Source organism: Notamacropus eugenii, chromosome 4 (assembly GCF_028372415.1).
Source record: "Notamacropus eugenii isolate mMacEug1 chromosome 4, mMacEug1.pri_v2, whole genome shotgun sequence".
In the NCBI taxonomy this organism is placed as follows: domain Eukaryota; kingdom Metazoa; phylum Chordata; class Mammalia; order Diprotodontia; family Macropodidae; genus Notamacropus; species Notamacropus eugenii.
In genome coordinates, this window is record NC_092875.1 from 178,464,580 (window position 1) to 178,480,942 (window position 16,363).

General features: G+C 38.6%; 1 protein-coding gene across 1 annotated transcript in view; it reads left to right on the forward strand.

The window, feature by feature from the left end:
* Positions 1-16,363, forward strand: part of BMP6 (bone morphogenetic protein 6) — a 222,597-nt gene that overhangs the window by 143,191 nt on the left and 63,043 nt on the right. Inside the window, exon 2 of the mRNA XM_072603771.1 lies at positions 7,705-7,897. Within this exon, the coding sequence (XP_072459872.1) occupies positions 7,705-7,897 (193 nt within the window). The remainder of the gene's footprint in view (positions 1-7,704; positions 7,898-16,363) is intronic.

Here is a 16,363-nt window from a genome sequence, read left to right on the forward strand (position 1 = left end):
TCACTCCATTGTGTACTGAGGAAAATAAAGTGAATCATTGAAGAAAAGAATGTGCTTTCTGGTGCTCTACCAGTAATGAAGAATAATGTTTCAAATCAGAGGAGGGAGAGAGTAATTAAGAAATCTCTGGCTGGCCACTTTTCTTTTTCCTTTTTCCCCAGCCACCCACCTACCCCTATACTTGGATAAGAATTTTTTCCTCTAGTCCTGGTTTTCCTGTGCTTAATCTGACAGTGAAGCTCTCAGCTTGTATTTGACACGGAAATTACTGCAGAACCACAGTCCAGTGTGACTATTTAACTGAAGGATCCAGAAAGTGGGGAAGGGAAGCTGTGAGAGGAGAAGCCTCTAACTCAATAAAAATGTGGGGCTTATTTTCCCCAGTTTGTTAATTAGTTAGCAGAAACCAAATGAAAATATAAATATATGTATTCCACAGATCTATCACACTTGAATATTTCCCAGAGTTGCCAGCTTCTCACAGTTGCCAACTTTTAGCTTATTGGTTTTCAGGACAGACAATTAAGTTTGGCAGATTGGAATTAATTGAGTTTACAAATAAAAGTTATTAAAGAATTATAGGCAGTCCAGAAAGGAAACCAGACTTTTCCCCAGTGAATTCAGAATATTATATGCAAAGCACTTTTGGTGATTATTTGGGGAGAAAAATCAGAGATGGGAGTAAAAAACTGTGATTTCCTACATTTAGGTATACCATACGTGTTTTTTCCTGTATCATACATCCAAGTAAGCACTCTGAGTGAGTTTATTTGAATTGCAGAAACACTGGCAATTGAAATAAATGCCTACAGTAATGAGTCTCTTAAATACAAGACTGGAAGCATACACAGTAACTGCCCGAGTGGCCTCAGCAGGACTTGATGTCCCTTAAAAAAAGAGGCGTACGGTGAGAATGGACCTGGGGGTGGCTTCCTTTTCTACCTCCGTTCTTGTTGGAAGAAAGGACTGCCCCTTTCCTTCTTGCTTTATCCACCCTCTTGCATAAATGTTACTCCTGAGGCTGCTCATTAGTCCATTTTCTTATTACAACTTCTCTAGGCATAGCTATACAACATAATTCTGTAGTCCATGCCTCCTGTGGCTTGCCGCCATTATTCTTCATCTGATAGGGATGCATTCAAGAATCTGTTTCTGTAAATTTTCCTGGCCAATATGGCAAAGGCCTTAAGAACAGTTGTTCTCTCCAGGTCCGGGCTTGTTCTAGTCATTGGCAGGAATACATCCGTTTTTCTTCTTCCATCACCACTGGGTTATGGTTTTGTCGAGGATGGGGAGTGTTGTATACAGATGCCTCAGATTAGAAATTAGTATTGGCTTTCACTTCTCAGTGGTCAGGCCAACCTGAACCAATTCACAGTTAGGAGAGGTTGGAAGGAGGCATGAGAAACAACTCTCCACATGTCCCTGTGCTTGGCACGCCTGGTCTGTGCCGTGAATAATAGGTCATCTGATGCAGTGTAATTAGATAGGAGGATGAATCCTAAGTAATCCTGGGAACTGCAACAGGGAATTGGCCTCTGCAAGTTACTTTTAGCTTTCAAAACTTGAATTTTCAGTTGAAACTGAATAGTTTCCTTGTCATGGTCAGAAGTCCACTGTGGAGAAATACTGGAATTTATTATTTTTCAAGCTGCCACCCAAACTGAAAAATATTGCCCAATATAGCCAACTCTCAATTATTCAGGAGTCGATGATCCAGTTTGTAGATTATTCATGCCCATTGTTTCCTGCCTTCCTCTTTCCCTCTTGGGTTCTTTCTTTGCTATCTTCTCATAGAGGTGATAATAGAGAGGATTTTTAGTCCATTTTCTTCTGCTAATAGAGGTTGAAAACCATAGTGTTTTAGAGCTGGAAGGGGACTCAGAGATCAATTTGTTTGTTGTATGAGACCAGAGAGGTGAGTGACTCACAAGGTCACATAATAAGTTAATACTAGATCTGGAACTGGAATCCAGGATTTCTGACTCTTTATACTATATTATATTTGCTCCCAGTAAGTGTTTTGATGGGAACCATTTGGAGATTTTGACACAGTGGGGTTCAAGAGATCCTTTGTGTATTTCAAGTAACTCTCTTAAAACTTTTGCAGGATTAAAAGAGAGAATATTGATGATTATAGCAGGTGGGGTCTGAGGCTGTTGACTTGAACAAATAGCCAGAGGATGACTATGTCCTTGTGGTTTCTACGATTCTCTTCACTTATCTCGATGCTGTCTACACTGCCTGGTCCTATCTCAGAGCTGAATAGTGATGGAGAGATTCTTAGGTATGACCCTACTAGAGAAAAGTCCAGAAGATTCATAACTTTTCAGGAACGAGTTAGTGACTGTTTAAAAAAGAAAAACCCCTCTTTTCAACTCCCTCTTGGACTATTTCTGACAGTAAGTTTTGCCTCTTCAAATAGACTTCCATTCTCTCTTGTCATTTCTCCTGTTTCTACCTCCAGAGTTTCTTTTTATTGATAATCAGGCTATACTATTAGTGTCTCTTTATTTAGTTCAGGGTTTCTTAAACTTCTTATATCATGAACCTCTTCGGCAGTCTGATGAAGACTATAGACCTCTTCACAGAATGTTTGTAAATGCATAAAATAAGACACATAGAATCACAAAGAAACCTAATTATATTATATTGAATTACATTGAGATACAAAAACAAAAACAGAAGATCATAGACCCCAGATTAAGAAACCCTGCTCTGGTCCTTTTGTTTCATGCTAAATTGAACTGAAGACAAAGAGTGCAGTATTTGGCCTTCCCTAAACCTTCCTTTTATGACATCTTCCATGTGATGTTTGTTTATAGATGAGAGTGGCATAGGGATGGGGATTCTTTGGTAGCTGACGTTCTAGGTGAGATAGGCCAACATAAGCAGCCCCTTCTAAATCACTGTATAGGATAGAAGGAATGAATTAGATGGTTTCTTTAAAGAAATTATTTATTTCATCTGTGTTGTGTCCTTAATAAAGGGCCTTGATAAACTGTCATAGCTTAATTTTTAAAAAAAAAGTTTTAACTTATTTGACAATATTGCTCAATCAGCAAATTGATATTTTGAACCAATTGTACTGGAACTTCTTTCCTTTTGGCAAACATATTCCATTTATTATTCCCTCAGATTAAAACATGTTGAGTAATTTTTTAAAGTGGAATGCCTGATGAGGATATTACCTGTATGGACATTAGTAACTGCACTGTAATATATAGTCTTGGAGAGTTGTTTGAGATCCCAAGAAGTTAAATGACCTGCCAAGGTCACATAGTCAATACTGTACGTGCCAGCAGCAATACTTGCACCCACATTACCAACACACGTGCCAAGATTGCCTCTATCTCCATTCTGACCATACTTCCTCCCATGTTAGTTTGGAATGAGCATAGGGCATGGAATCAGGAGACTTGAGTGTGGTTCCCATTTCACACCACCATCTGGGTGACTAGAATTGTCACACTGGAACAGGAAAATCATTTCTCTCTCTGTTTTCATATCTATCAAATGGGGGAAATATTTTTTCCTGTCTATCTTAAAGACAAATAAGATGATATGTAACTACTATTTACATAGGGCATTAAGGGTAGTGAAGCCCTTTATATCTATTATTTTATTTGATCCTTAAGACATCTCTGAAAGGTAGGTGGTATTATACCTATTTTACAGGTGAGGCTTAGAGAAGTCAAATGACTTGCCCATGTTCACACAGCCAGTATCCAAGGCAAGATTTGAGCTCACATCTTGAATCCAAGTCTAGAATTCTATCTATTTCGCTCCAAGTTGTCTGTTTCATTGTAGATGGATGCAGGAGTCTGCTGGTACATGTTAAAAATTGGGTTCCCCTGAAACCATATTGCATGCTACTTTCAAACTTAATCTGCATTATTAACATTTTCTTAAGTCTGGACGACCAAAGAAACAATAAATCGAGTCATGATTTGTAGTGATTGCAGATTTCTGGAGTATAAATGGTCACAAAGAAAATTTAACAGTTGGCTCTCCAAAGCCAGTTAAATCACACACCAGCACACATCTGGATGTGTGTGTGTGTGTGTATACATACATGATGATGCTTTAAGTTCTTTGGAAGATAGGCAACCAATTAATACAATAATAATAGTAATAATAATAATTAAATAATAAAAATTATTTTTATAACAGCCCTATGAAGTTGATTATTAGTATTTTCCTGTTTTACAAATGAAGGAATTGAAGCTCAGAGAAATAAAATGCAAGGCATCATGTTGTTTTTATAATGTTACTAATATTTATTCATTTCAACTAAATAAATATTAATAATTAGATCAAGATGATTATTTTAATTAATAATATTCATCATTTTTGAGGGAAATGTAACCTAAATGTGTTTTCAAGTTATAAAGATTAAATCTGTCACTTTTCTTCAATAGAAAATATAGGGGTAGGTGCTACAGAAGCAAATTGAACATCAAGAGTACACATTACCATTCCTCTTCATAGAGTACTTAGAGAGAAAAAAAGTTTAGAGGAACAGGACAGTTATCTGCCTTGTAATCATTAGGGGACCCATAAATGAGAGCTTTCAGTGCCCTCCTAAATAAAAGAAAATCACTGAGTAAAAATATGGTCCTTGTCTCAGAGGAGGGAGGACTTCTTGAACAATGTCAGTTGAACTCAACATGTGTTGACCAACTGAGCTGTGCCAAATACTAGAAACTACATCAAACCAGTACAGAGTTCGTACAGTGGGTGTTAGCTGAGATCACACCCATCTCAATTATCTGCCCTCTTCTATGTACTTAACTGTTTAATGTTTCAGGAAGTCAGACTCATATTGCTTAAAGGGGACATGCTAAAGCAAGGAGACTTGGCTTGCTTGGAGTCCAGATCCTTAAATCCATATACAGGCTGTAGCATAGCTTCATTTATTTGCAGCATCCTGAGGAGAAAGCATTACCAAATACTCTATACAAATACAATTCTGGGCAAAAGGGTGGGAGAGGAAGGGGAGGTTTCCAAGTGAACTTCAATGAGAGGGAAGTGATTCAGTAGCTGAGATGTTATGAGGAGATCGAATAGGGCAGTGCAGCTTTGGGTAGAGAAAAGTCATAGGGAGGGGTGTTGAGGATACTATACTGAAACAGAATGAAGAAATTCAGGAATGAGTAGATAAAGACCGATTCTCACAGGGATAACAACAGGAAACAACCATCTTGGAAGTACAATGGTTCTGGATGGACTCTAGAAAAGAATAAACAGGAAACGTAGAATAAAGCACAAGTACTTTAAAGTGAAAACCAGAAAAATGTATTCTTGATGGAAGGGAAATGGGGAAACCATGATGACCAAAGTGATTTCAAGACAAGTGCCTATCTTGGGAATTGTCCCTTTTGCACTGAATATTTTACAATTGGCCTTTCCATTTGCCTAATACTCTATAGTTTTCATTTTCTCACGCTCATAGTTTGGTCATAACTTTTAATAGTAACAAGTTAACTTTGTGGCTTGGTAAGTACCATGGCAAGTTCTGAGTAGCTGTTGGGTTCTTTTCCTCCCATTTTTGCTCTCTGACTGAATAAGCCCCTTCTCTTATTGAAAGATTTTAAGGGTTACCTTGTACTTGAATCTGACTCTTGCTTTGTTTTGCTCTGATGATTATTACCACCTATTAAAGGACTTGAAAGATTCCTTTGCAGGTTTTTAACTTTAACTCTTACAGAAACACCTCAGCTGTATCTTCGGCTGATAATATAAAAATTAATAACAAAACCATGTCATAGGTGTAGTGGAATTGTGGATTTTTTTCTCCCCAGGCATATTAGGGGAATTAGATAGTCTTTACTTTAAAGCAACAAGGATAAATCAAGCTTAAAAGGCATATCAATTGTAGCGAAAAGTGATAGCCATGTGCTGATGTCCTTGGGTGAACTCTTCAACAATATTGTTTTTCATGGGCTGTCACTAATTAGAAAAACTACTCTCGTGTTAGGTCTGTAAAGTGAATTTTCCTTTAGTTGATCTTCCCTATCCTTTTATTTGGTCTTTTGCAAATGAAACTGAAACAGAACTCCTTTCTGCCCTCCCCCCAAGTATTTGAGGGTGAGGGAGATAGAAAAAGAAAACAATTTAATATAAAATATTTTTAACACATCGAGATCATCATTCATTTAAATTCTACATTAAAGGCCCTGTGCCTTTCAGGTTGCTCATCTTTACTCATTTATACCATGTTGAGGTTTCAGGAACCCTGAAAGTTATGAATGCTACTCTGCTAAATTTTATTCTGATGGTGCTGGAGAGAAAGTTGTGTGGAAGGGGGGAGGGGTTGAAGCAGGTGAATAATTTGAAATTTCTCCCATCCCAAATCCTCAAGAAAATACTGCCATAAAGGATTAATTTGGTGCTGAGATTTAGCTGTGGTTGCCATAAAGACTGAAAGAAAAGGAGCAACAAGGCAGGCCTGTTTCTTACCACTAGTGACAACACCAACGATTTATTGTGGGAAATAGGCAGTTCTTTTTTATTTTTTACAAAGCTTGTTAGCTGAATGTCTGAACTTTGATATTTTCTTCCCTTGCGACGGGTTTCAAATCGACCCCCAGAAAAGTCACTCCTGAAAAACTGCAGTTACAGGCACTTCTCCATGATCTGTATTCAAAGGGGAGAGAGATATAATAGACAATCGATTTTAAAAAGCCTCTCTCTACCAAAACTTTTAAAAATTCAATTTAATTCAATTCATCAAACGTGAATTAAGCACCTAATGTATGCAAGGTAGTTGGGGTAGGCGCTGTAAATATGAAAAAAATAAGTCTTTGCTCTTAAGGAGTTTATATTCTACCTGGATTTTTGAAACCTAAACTGCTAAAAAATAGAATTAATTTATAGAACAATAATAACAAAAATGACTAATAATTATGTGGCAATTTAAGATTTGCAAAATGTTTTTTATATACTTTCTGATACTTACAACAATCCTGTGAAGTAGATAGTTGTTATCCCCATTTTATAAAGTTGTTATCCCCCATTTATAAAGGAAACTTGGGCTCCTTCATTCAGTATACATTTATTAAATACCTACTATGTGCTAGGCACTGTGCTAAGTGCTAAGGATAGGAAGAGGCAAAAAGACAGTCCCTGCCCTCAAGGAACTTACAGTCAAATGGCACAGAAGGTTCATGTGACTTGCTGGAGGCGAAACAGCTTTATAAGCATATGAGGATTGCAGGATTCAAACTCAGTTTGAATATAAGGCCTGAGTTCAAATCCATCCTCAGATTCGTACTAGTCATTTGGCTCTGGGCAAGTCACTTAACCCTGTGTGCCTTACTTCCTCATTTGTAAAATGAACTGAAAAAGGTCATGACAAACCGGTCTTATATCTTTGCCAAAAGACCACATATGATATAAGGCCACCACTCCTCCTAACTATATCACCTACCTGCCTCAATGAGATCCAGAGCCTCAAGGGATCTTTTCCCTATTCTCTTTTCCTATGATCCACCTGATCTCTGGTAGGAGCGTCAGTGAACAGTGAAATGAGTCTTCAGAGAGATGAGGGAGAAAGGGAGATGTCCTAGATAACTAACTGTGATGAGCTTCACAACTGGGGCATGGCAAAAACCAGGTGAAATGGTAAGACTTGAATGAGATTCCCATGTGGTGTTTAGTGAAGTAACAATGGCTATTACTCTCTCTTGTTCAATCTTATAGTGGAGTATGACAAGGAATTCTCCCCTCGCCAACGCCATCACAAGGAATTCAAGTTCAACTTGTCCCAGATTCCTGAGGGAGAGGCTGTGACGGCTGCTGAGTTTCGAATCTACAAGGATTGTGTCATGGGGACCTTTAAAAACCAAACTTTTCTTATCAGCATATATCAAGTCTTGCAGGAGCACCAGCACAGGTATGAAGGTTCAGGGTGTCCCACAGGATGGGGCTTGCCCCCATTCCCATCCTCTCACTCTGTGGCTCTGAGTGTGTTTGTTGGAAGTGTAATTCTGGGCTCAGGAGCAAAACATGAAGTTGTGCTATTTATTCAGACTGGCAGGGTAAAGGCAATTTGCTGGCAATTGGGTTTGTTGTAGCTGAGTGGGAGATAGTCCAAATGGTGTCTTAATCCAACTGCCAGTCAGTGAACATTTACTAAGTGCACATCCTGAGAAGATGCCATGGTGAGATATGCAGGAGTCAAAAGATGCTGTTTCCTACCTTGCCGTCCAGTGGGAGGGAGGGAGAGGGGAGAGAGCATAAGCCCAAAAGCATGAGCGTACCTACCAAGACGCTGTTAAAAACAAATCCAAACTAATGTCATATAAATGATTTCCTATCAGAACTGAACAAAATTTTTCCAGGTTAAAACAATGGAGCAATCCAGAAAGCCATATAATCTAATATCCAAAACGTTGTTTACCTACATTCTTCCTGTGTCGTGGAATGATGCCAGCCCCCTTTTAAAATCAGCTACTTTGAAATACAACTATGTAATAATGTGTATATTCTTTATGAGACACTGGAAGAGAATTTGGAGTGACGGAAATAGTGTTTAGTGATAATTTGGTCCTCTGTCTATCTCCTTCTGTCTCTGTCTCTGCCTTTCTCTTTTTCTCTCTTTTAGTAAAGTTGCCTAAGTTCAAAGTAACAAAGTTCTTAATAAAAATATTATATGATACAATATCAAATTTCACTGCTCAAGGGGGAAAGAAAACAACACAGCTGCTTAGAAGTATATTCTGGGGTCTATACCAGAAGATCTCAAACAAAACAGCCATAACATTATTGGGAAGATTGGAAGGGAGTCAAGGAAAAAAATCCTGCTTGGACGCAATCATAGTGTTTCTTAGGAAAGGAAAGCCTTTCATATATTTACATAGTAGGACAGTATGTCAAGAGCACCATGTTTGCATTTTTCTCAACGTTATGACTATTTACTTTGTTGTATCCAGCCGTGCAAACTGAGTATTTCACAGAAGGTAGAGAACAGTCTTTGCTTGGTTCGCTAATGTGTTTTGGAAATTTGTCTTTAACATTTATCCCAAGCTTGGGGGATACTAAAGAGCAAGATGGTAAGTTTGCCAAAGAATCTTGGACCTTGGATCTTCCTGAGTATTTAGTGTGTTGTTTGGTAGTTCAGGGAGGCCCTGGGGTACACCAACCCTGCTGTCCAGAGTAGAAAGCACAAATAAGGAAACAAGGGTATTGTAGCCTAACATCAGCATCACTAACGTTGGAATAAATGTGAAATACATTCGGTCTAGTTGGGGGAAAAACTGTTTAGAAACCTGCTAGGAATTTGCTGTTTTGTTTTATAAACACCATTCTGCCCCACCTCCACTCTCTATGGTGGGGTCTTTGGATGGTTATAGACATAGTCCAATGACTTTCCAAGTCCCTTTAGCAGATTTTCGTATAACTTTGATAGCTTTGTTTCCTGCTACAAATAATGACTCTGTGAATGAGGATAATAAACTAATTAATTTATGATTATGATGACAAAAATAGTGATAATTCAGTTCAATTCAGCAATTATCTATTAATGCCTTCTGTGTGTCCAACATTATGTTAGCTTCTAAGAGTAGTGCCAAGCTTAATTAAGACAGAGTTCCTGCCCTTTTGGAGCCCACAATGAATAGGGAGATATGACACAAAGATAAGTATCATATAAGAAGCTTCAATACTGCAAAGATCTGCAATTTTATCAGTGTGGGTATTCCTTCCACTGATGCCTATCACAGCCTCCCTCTATCTTCATCAATAGTCTCTTTGAGAGTTGTAGAGAAAAGCAAAAACCCACCATCATATAGATGATATGGTGATGTGCTGCTCCAAATTTAGATAGGTGGACCTTTGGACATCAGAAATAAAGCTCCTCAATCACCGGACTTATTCTCTAATCCCTTTCCACTTTGGTAGTACCTGCTAGAGCTTGTAATCTGCTGGTATTAGTGGTCTTTGGGAACCCAGAGTCGTTGTCATTTCATGATGAGTTATCAAAGTACAACTTTAGTGGATGTAAAAAAACACATAATGTTTTACAAGGGGAGGTTGGATTCACCAAAATTGGGGAACCTCAGCACCAAGAGCACTAACGAATGCATCAGCCACTCTTTTCTCTCTGAGGCTACCTGCATGCTCAGACCATCAGATTAATAATTCCAAGATGACCCTTATACTGTGACTGCAGAGCTGACTGTATTGATAGGAAGAGGAACAAGAGAGAGAAGTGCAACTAATTTAGATTAAAGCCATATAGCTCTGGCGTGCCATATTCTTAAGTAACTTTTCTTACATGTTTTTTAGTTTCTTTATATTGTGTTACACTTATACTTATAAAACTCTTTAGGGTATGATACAGGCTACGTAGGGCCTAGTTATTAGTATGTATCATAAAATCGGTGATCGATCACTGGGTCCTTGACAGTGCCTTTTAAACTCTTCTCTTTCTCTTGAGTATTCTTATGCCAGAAGTCAAGTGGGCCTTGCAGCCATGATGTCTATGTGTCCTCTCCAAATACTCAACCCCAGAGGATCTGATGGAGGTTATTCAGGGACAGTAGAAGCAGACACTAGCCTTCCTAGATCACTGTGAAATGGTTTATAATGTCTAGCCCCATAACATTTGCAGTGGGTCTAATTAGGATACTTTACATTCTTGGAAAATTTCAGAGGAGGGGAATGGGAACTAGATTGAACAATTCCTTTTATAGAAGATGGAGTTAATGCTTGCTGAGAGATTACCAGTGTTTAAATGTCAATTTCTGGATATTATTTGAAAACCTTCATAGGAAATGGAATGCTTCTGTATACATTAGGTATACAGAGGAAAAGAGATGCCTATTTATGTACATAAATGAATTCTACTAGTTAAGAGCTATTTCAGACTGGTAGGAAGTGCATCTTAAGTTACCTTGCAGGCACAATTAGCATACTTATGCAACCAGGTGACTATATGAATTACAGGAAAAAGTTGGGGAGCTTGAAACTAAGAGAAGGGAGTGTAGCAAAGAAGTGCAAGAGAGCTACAAGCCCCAGAAGCTGGCAGGGGCAAACTTCCTAAGCTTAATAATACTAGGTGTGATATAGCTTGGGTTTAAAATACAGATTTTCAGTTCAATAAACATTTATTAAGCACCAACTGTATGCCAAGTACAGTGCTATGTGCTAGTGATACAAATAAGAAAAAGAAAGGTAGTCCCTGCTGGAAAGTGGGGGAGGGGAGGACACCAGGGAATATCTAGCATGGAGGCATCATCTTTCATGGAGTTCAAACTAAGCAGAGATGCAGATGGCAAGTGGAAAGTGAACTGCAAATTCCAGATCCTACCCTCTATAAAGGTAAGCTTTGGGAAGATTTTAGTACTCTACCTGCCAGCCCTCCAATCAAAAGGTAGAAGAGGCTTGAGGGAGTTTGGGAAGTATCGACTATCCAAGGCTGAGTTAAATAGCATAAGGAAGAAATTTCAAGGTATGGAGATCCTGGTCATCTGGCCCCAAAGTATAAGTGGTCCTATGGTCAGAATAGGATAGGAGGCCTTTAAGAGAAGGCAGGAGAGAGATGGATATAGGTCAGCAGAGATGAGTTAGAGTCCTTGATTCTTCAATGTGTGACTAAACTGGGCTGCCCTTCTAGCTTACTCATGGAGGAAGCCACTCTATCCCAACGACAAATTGAGATCTGGGCAATACACTTCTGCTGGATTGGCTATGTGAAAGTAGGTCCGTGAAGTGCCTCACAACTCCCTCATTACAGTAGGACTTTAAAGTGTGTTGAGAGGAGATAGATTTCAAGACCTAGACAAGATATCAAAGTAGGTTAGAGCTACCATTATCTTTGGAGTCAACAGGTTAGACTGAGCATCTTTGAATCTGAAGATGAACCTTCAGGGAGTTAAGGCCTTTAAGTTCAGGGCTTCATCTCACATAAGAGACCAGGAGAAAAGAAGGTGTGGGATATTTAAGCATACCCCATTTGGCTGGATCCTGATGGTACAAAGGAAGTAATAAAAATGACTGAGTAGTGCTTAGCCCAGACTAGTCTTTTGAGAGACAGACAGTCCCCACAAGAGATAACTAAGTACTAAAGCTCTGAGTTTTATATAATATAAGCTTTCAGTTGCTCTGAATAGTGGATAAAAGGATACACAATGCAGAGTGTTAAAAATGAACAGCTTGTGGGAGATATATTGTCTAATGTTGTATTCCAACAGAGGAGAGAAGGCTCATACCTTTTCAGTGGGACAGACTAGTTCTCTTTAGGTTCATTCAGGGTGGTCAGCTGAGACCACATACCACCTCCAAGGATTAGGAAGGAAGGATCTTCAAAGGGAGGATATTTTGTGATCATCATTAGGGTGGTAGTGCAGTTGAGCTGTGGGAATAGGAAGGCAGCAGTTGTTGCTGAGAGTCATAAGAAGGGCATTCTGAAGCACTACTATAAAAGGGTAGGGGGTGCCTGGACCACTGGGCTGGTATTTCTAAATTGGTTCTCAGCCTGTGGCTGCAGTCAATTATTGTTTTGACAGTAAGGAGAATAAGAATGATGGGCAAAAGTTCTCAGTGACAGAATAGCATAGCTTTGGAGAGTTTGTTGTTCCTCAGTGGCTTTGTCTGTATGTCTGCCTTAGTGAGTGACTGTTGTATGTTTATCCAGTAAAGTTTTGGGCATTGAGTTGTATGATACATTAAGGGGCTGATGATGACAAGTTCTTGATAGTTGCATCTTAATAGTTCTTTCTGATCTCTTTACTGATTGTTAATGAATGCCTCTGTCAGAATCAGAGACTATAAACTGTCAGAGTTCAAACCCTGATATTGGCATTTAATCCAGGATTTAAAAACTGTGAAGAAATTCTCCTGGATAAGAGTAGAAGAGAGAACATTCCAGATATAAGAAATAGCTTGAGCAAAGACCCAGAGGTGGGAAAACATATGTCAGAGAGTAGTTCAGTTTGACTGGAACATAGACTATGGAGAAGATAGTCACAGGTAACGATAGAAAAGGAAAGTGGTCCCACATTTGGAGCACCTGAAATACTAAGCAAAGGAGTCTGAACTTTATTCAGTAAGCATCAGGGAGCCACTGAAGATTTTGGGGTAAAGAATGACATGACCAGAACTTTTCAGAAGAAGAATGAATGTGGCAGGGATCTAGAGAGCAGACTGAAGGAGTAAAGATGGTAGATGTGGGAAGACCCGTTAGCAAGATATTACAATAAGTGGATGTGAGGGCCTGTATTAGGATGGAGGTAGTAACAAAAGAAAGTAAGATAGAGATGTAAGAGATAGTATGGAGATAGAATGGATAGACTTTGGTAATGATGGGGATGTAAGAGAAGAGAGAGGAGTCAAAGGAGAAAGAAGAGTCCAAGATAATCCCAAGGTTTTCAACATAGAAGACTGTGTAAATCTTAATCCTACTGATAGAAATAGTGAAGTCAGAAGCATAACAAAATTTTGGTTGGGAAAATAATAATCTGAAATTTAGATTGGGGAGGGGGTACTAGTTCATCCAGGTATGCTGTTTATAGAAAGTTAGAGAAGAGAATCTAGAGCTTTGGAGGCTGGAGACAGAAATTTTGATGTCATCTGCATAGAGATGTTACTTGAAGTTATAAAAGTCAAAGTGTGAATGGAGAAAGAGTAGAGAAGCCAAGGACCTTTAAAAATACTTACCATAAGGGCTTAAGATGAAGCAATGAAAGACCTTTTAGAAGGGTAGGAGGAATACCAAGTAGGTATATTGTCTTCGAAGCTAGGAGAAGACCCATAAATAACAGAATCATAGAATGGGAAGGACCCAAGGCTCTAATGCCTACTTTTAAAATAATCCCTATTTCTAACTACATATCTGAGAGTGGTCATTTGGCATTTACTTGAAGACCTCACCTATGGGTAACTCATTATCTACTGGGCCAGTCCATTCTGGTTTTGGAGAGCCCTAATTGTTGAAACTTGTTGTCACCTCAACCTTAATTTTCCTTTTTGCAGAGATTGGTATAGTGCCAATGCAATATTCACAGTGCCTATAGTGGCCATGACTATGCCAGCGCAATTTGGAATCACAAAATACAACAGACTTTCCACATGGAAGACAGAGCCAAAACATTTATTCAGACACTAGAAAGCCAAATCCATCAAAGTAACAAAAATAGATATACAATAACAATGCAGAGGACAACACCCTCCCTGAGCCTTCCCCCTGTTAGGCTTCCCACAAACCAGCTCTCTTAAACCAATCACAGACAAGCTGTCTCATTCACAGCCAGCTGCCTGTTTTCTGTCTCTCCCTTGGTTCTGACTGCTCTGACCAATTTCCTCCCAGTACTGCTCTAGCCCCGCCTCTTCCTGTTCCACCCTTCCTACTCCACCCTGTCTTGTTCCATGTGACTTAGGCTTCCTTCTGTGTGACTTTAGCAGGTCACCTGGGCCTATCAATGGATGGGAAAGATCTTTCCTTAAGCAAAAACATATTAATCCATTATGCAAAAATGCATTAACAATATAGTTTAAATCTATTCTTCTTAGCCCCATTTTTCCTAGTTTTGCCCTCTGAATCTAAACTGAACAGGTCTAATACATTTTTGATAATGCAACCCTTCAAATACTTAAATGCAACTGGTCTATTCTCCCAAACTCTTTCTCTTTCAGGCTAAACGTGTCTAGTTCCCTCAAGCAATCCTCACATGGAATGACTGAGGTCCTTCACCATTCCTGGACACTCCTAACTTCTCAATGTCCTTCTATATGATGTTGTTCAGAACAGCAGCTAGGTGAAAATTTTGGTAATCTCCATCTCTACATTCTATCAAAAAAGGAAGTAGGGTTAGCTTGGCATGAACTTAATTCTTGATAAAACCATGTTCTTCTTGATCACTGTTTCCTTTTCTAGATATTTACAAAGGATCCCTCTAATAATTCATTCTGGAATTTTGCCAGAGAGGAAGAACTGATGTTTAATTCTTATTTTATTCCTGTTTCTCTAAGAGAATTTACATTTTGAATCAAAAGAACTGGCTGACTTGAACGAAAAAATTACTTATTGGGAGTAGATAACCCAAGATAAATGAAATTTTAAGAGCTCAGCAGTGTGCACTTACTGAATTCATGATGTTTGACTCAAATCAACTCTGCTTAATTTTTGAAAAAACTGGCATATTGTGATTGATAAGTCATTGTCAGTAATGTTAGACATTGTAGGGAATGAGAACAGTTACTAGAGAATTAGAGGAGGGCAAATATTGGCAATTCAGATTTTTTTTAAAAAAGGAAGAGAATTAGGTGTTCTAACTATAGATCGTTGATCTTGACTTTGATTCATCATCCCATTCCTCTTCAGTCATCAACCTATCCCTATTGCAATCCTTCTCTTTTCCCCCATTTCCTCCCATACCTGTGATTTCATTATTTTAGAGAATTCCCATTGAGTGAACTCCCTCTACAGATGCAGATCAACACCTGCTCTCCAATTTAGTCTTTATTCACTTACCCAAGGTCACACAGCCATTGAGCCTGAGACTGTATATTCCTAACTTCAAAGATGGCCCTCTAGCCACTATACCACAGCTACCTCTTCTTTCCCTGGTAAAACTTTTTTTTTAATCATTTTTCTTATCCTTTGCTTCCTTTGTCAACCTCAGCTCATTCAGAAACTACAATTCCTAACTCTACCATGTCACCCTTATATATTTATCCTGTTAATTCCCTTTGCTTCCATCTTGAGAGACATGATTATTAATAACCAATGATTTGGGGAGATCCAGAGTTTCCCCTCTTTCTCTAGTTCTCATTTCAAAGCTCTGTTTCGTGAAGGACATTACTGATAAAGAGGTTGAATTAACTCCCCTCAATTTTACACCCCACCCAACTTTACAGGGAATTTAATCCCATTGTGTTCTACTCAGTTTTGGGTGGGGGTGAATTCTTTGTTTAGATTGCCTAAAATGGGGTAATTTAGAATTAAATGACATAATCAAAGTTCTTTAGAATAGGTCCAGCCTCTCATTTAATATTCGTTTTCTCTCCCCTTCCCTCTCCCCTTCCCCCTCTTCCTCCCCTCCCCCTCCCCTCTGAAACACACTTTTCCAAGGACATATAAACTATGTGCCTGCGGTTGCTACGATTGTCTTTGGCATTTCAGAGGGTCACAGACTTCTTCTGTTAAAATGCTATCATTATTAATGAAGTGAATAATTACCCAGAAATTTTATCTTGACCTTTCAAAAGTCACAATCATCTGTACATACTGTTTTAAATCTAAGTTAATTAATGACATATATGTGTATATATAATATACATACACACATATATATTCTTTTCTTCCTCCAAGCTAAAAGGAAGAATTTTCCTCCTTTTATAATATCCTTCAGAACATTTT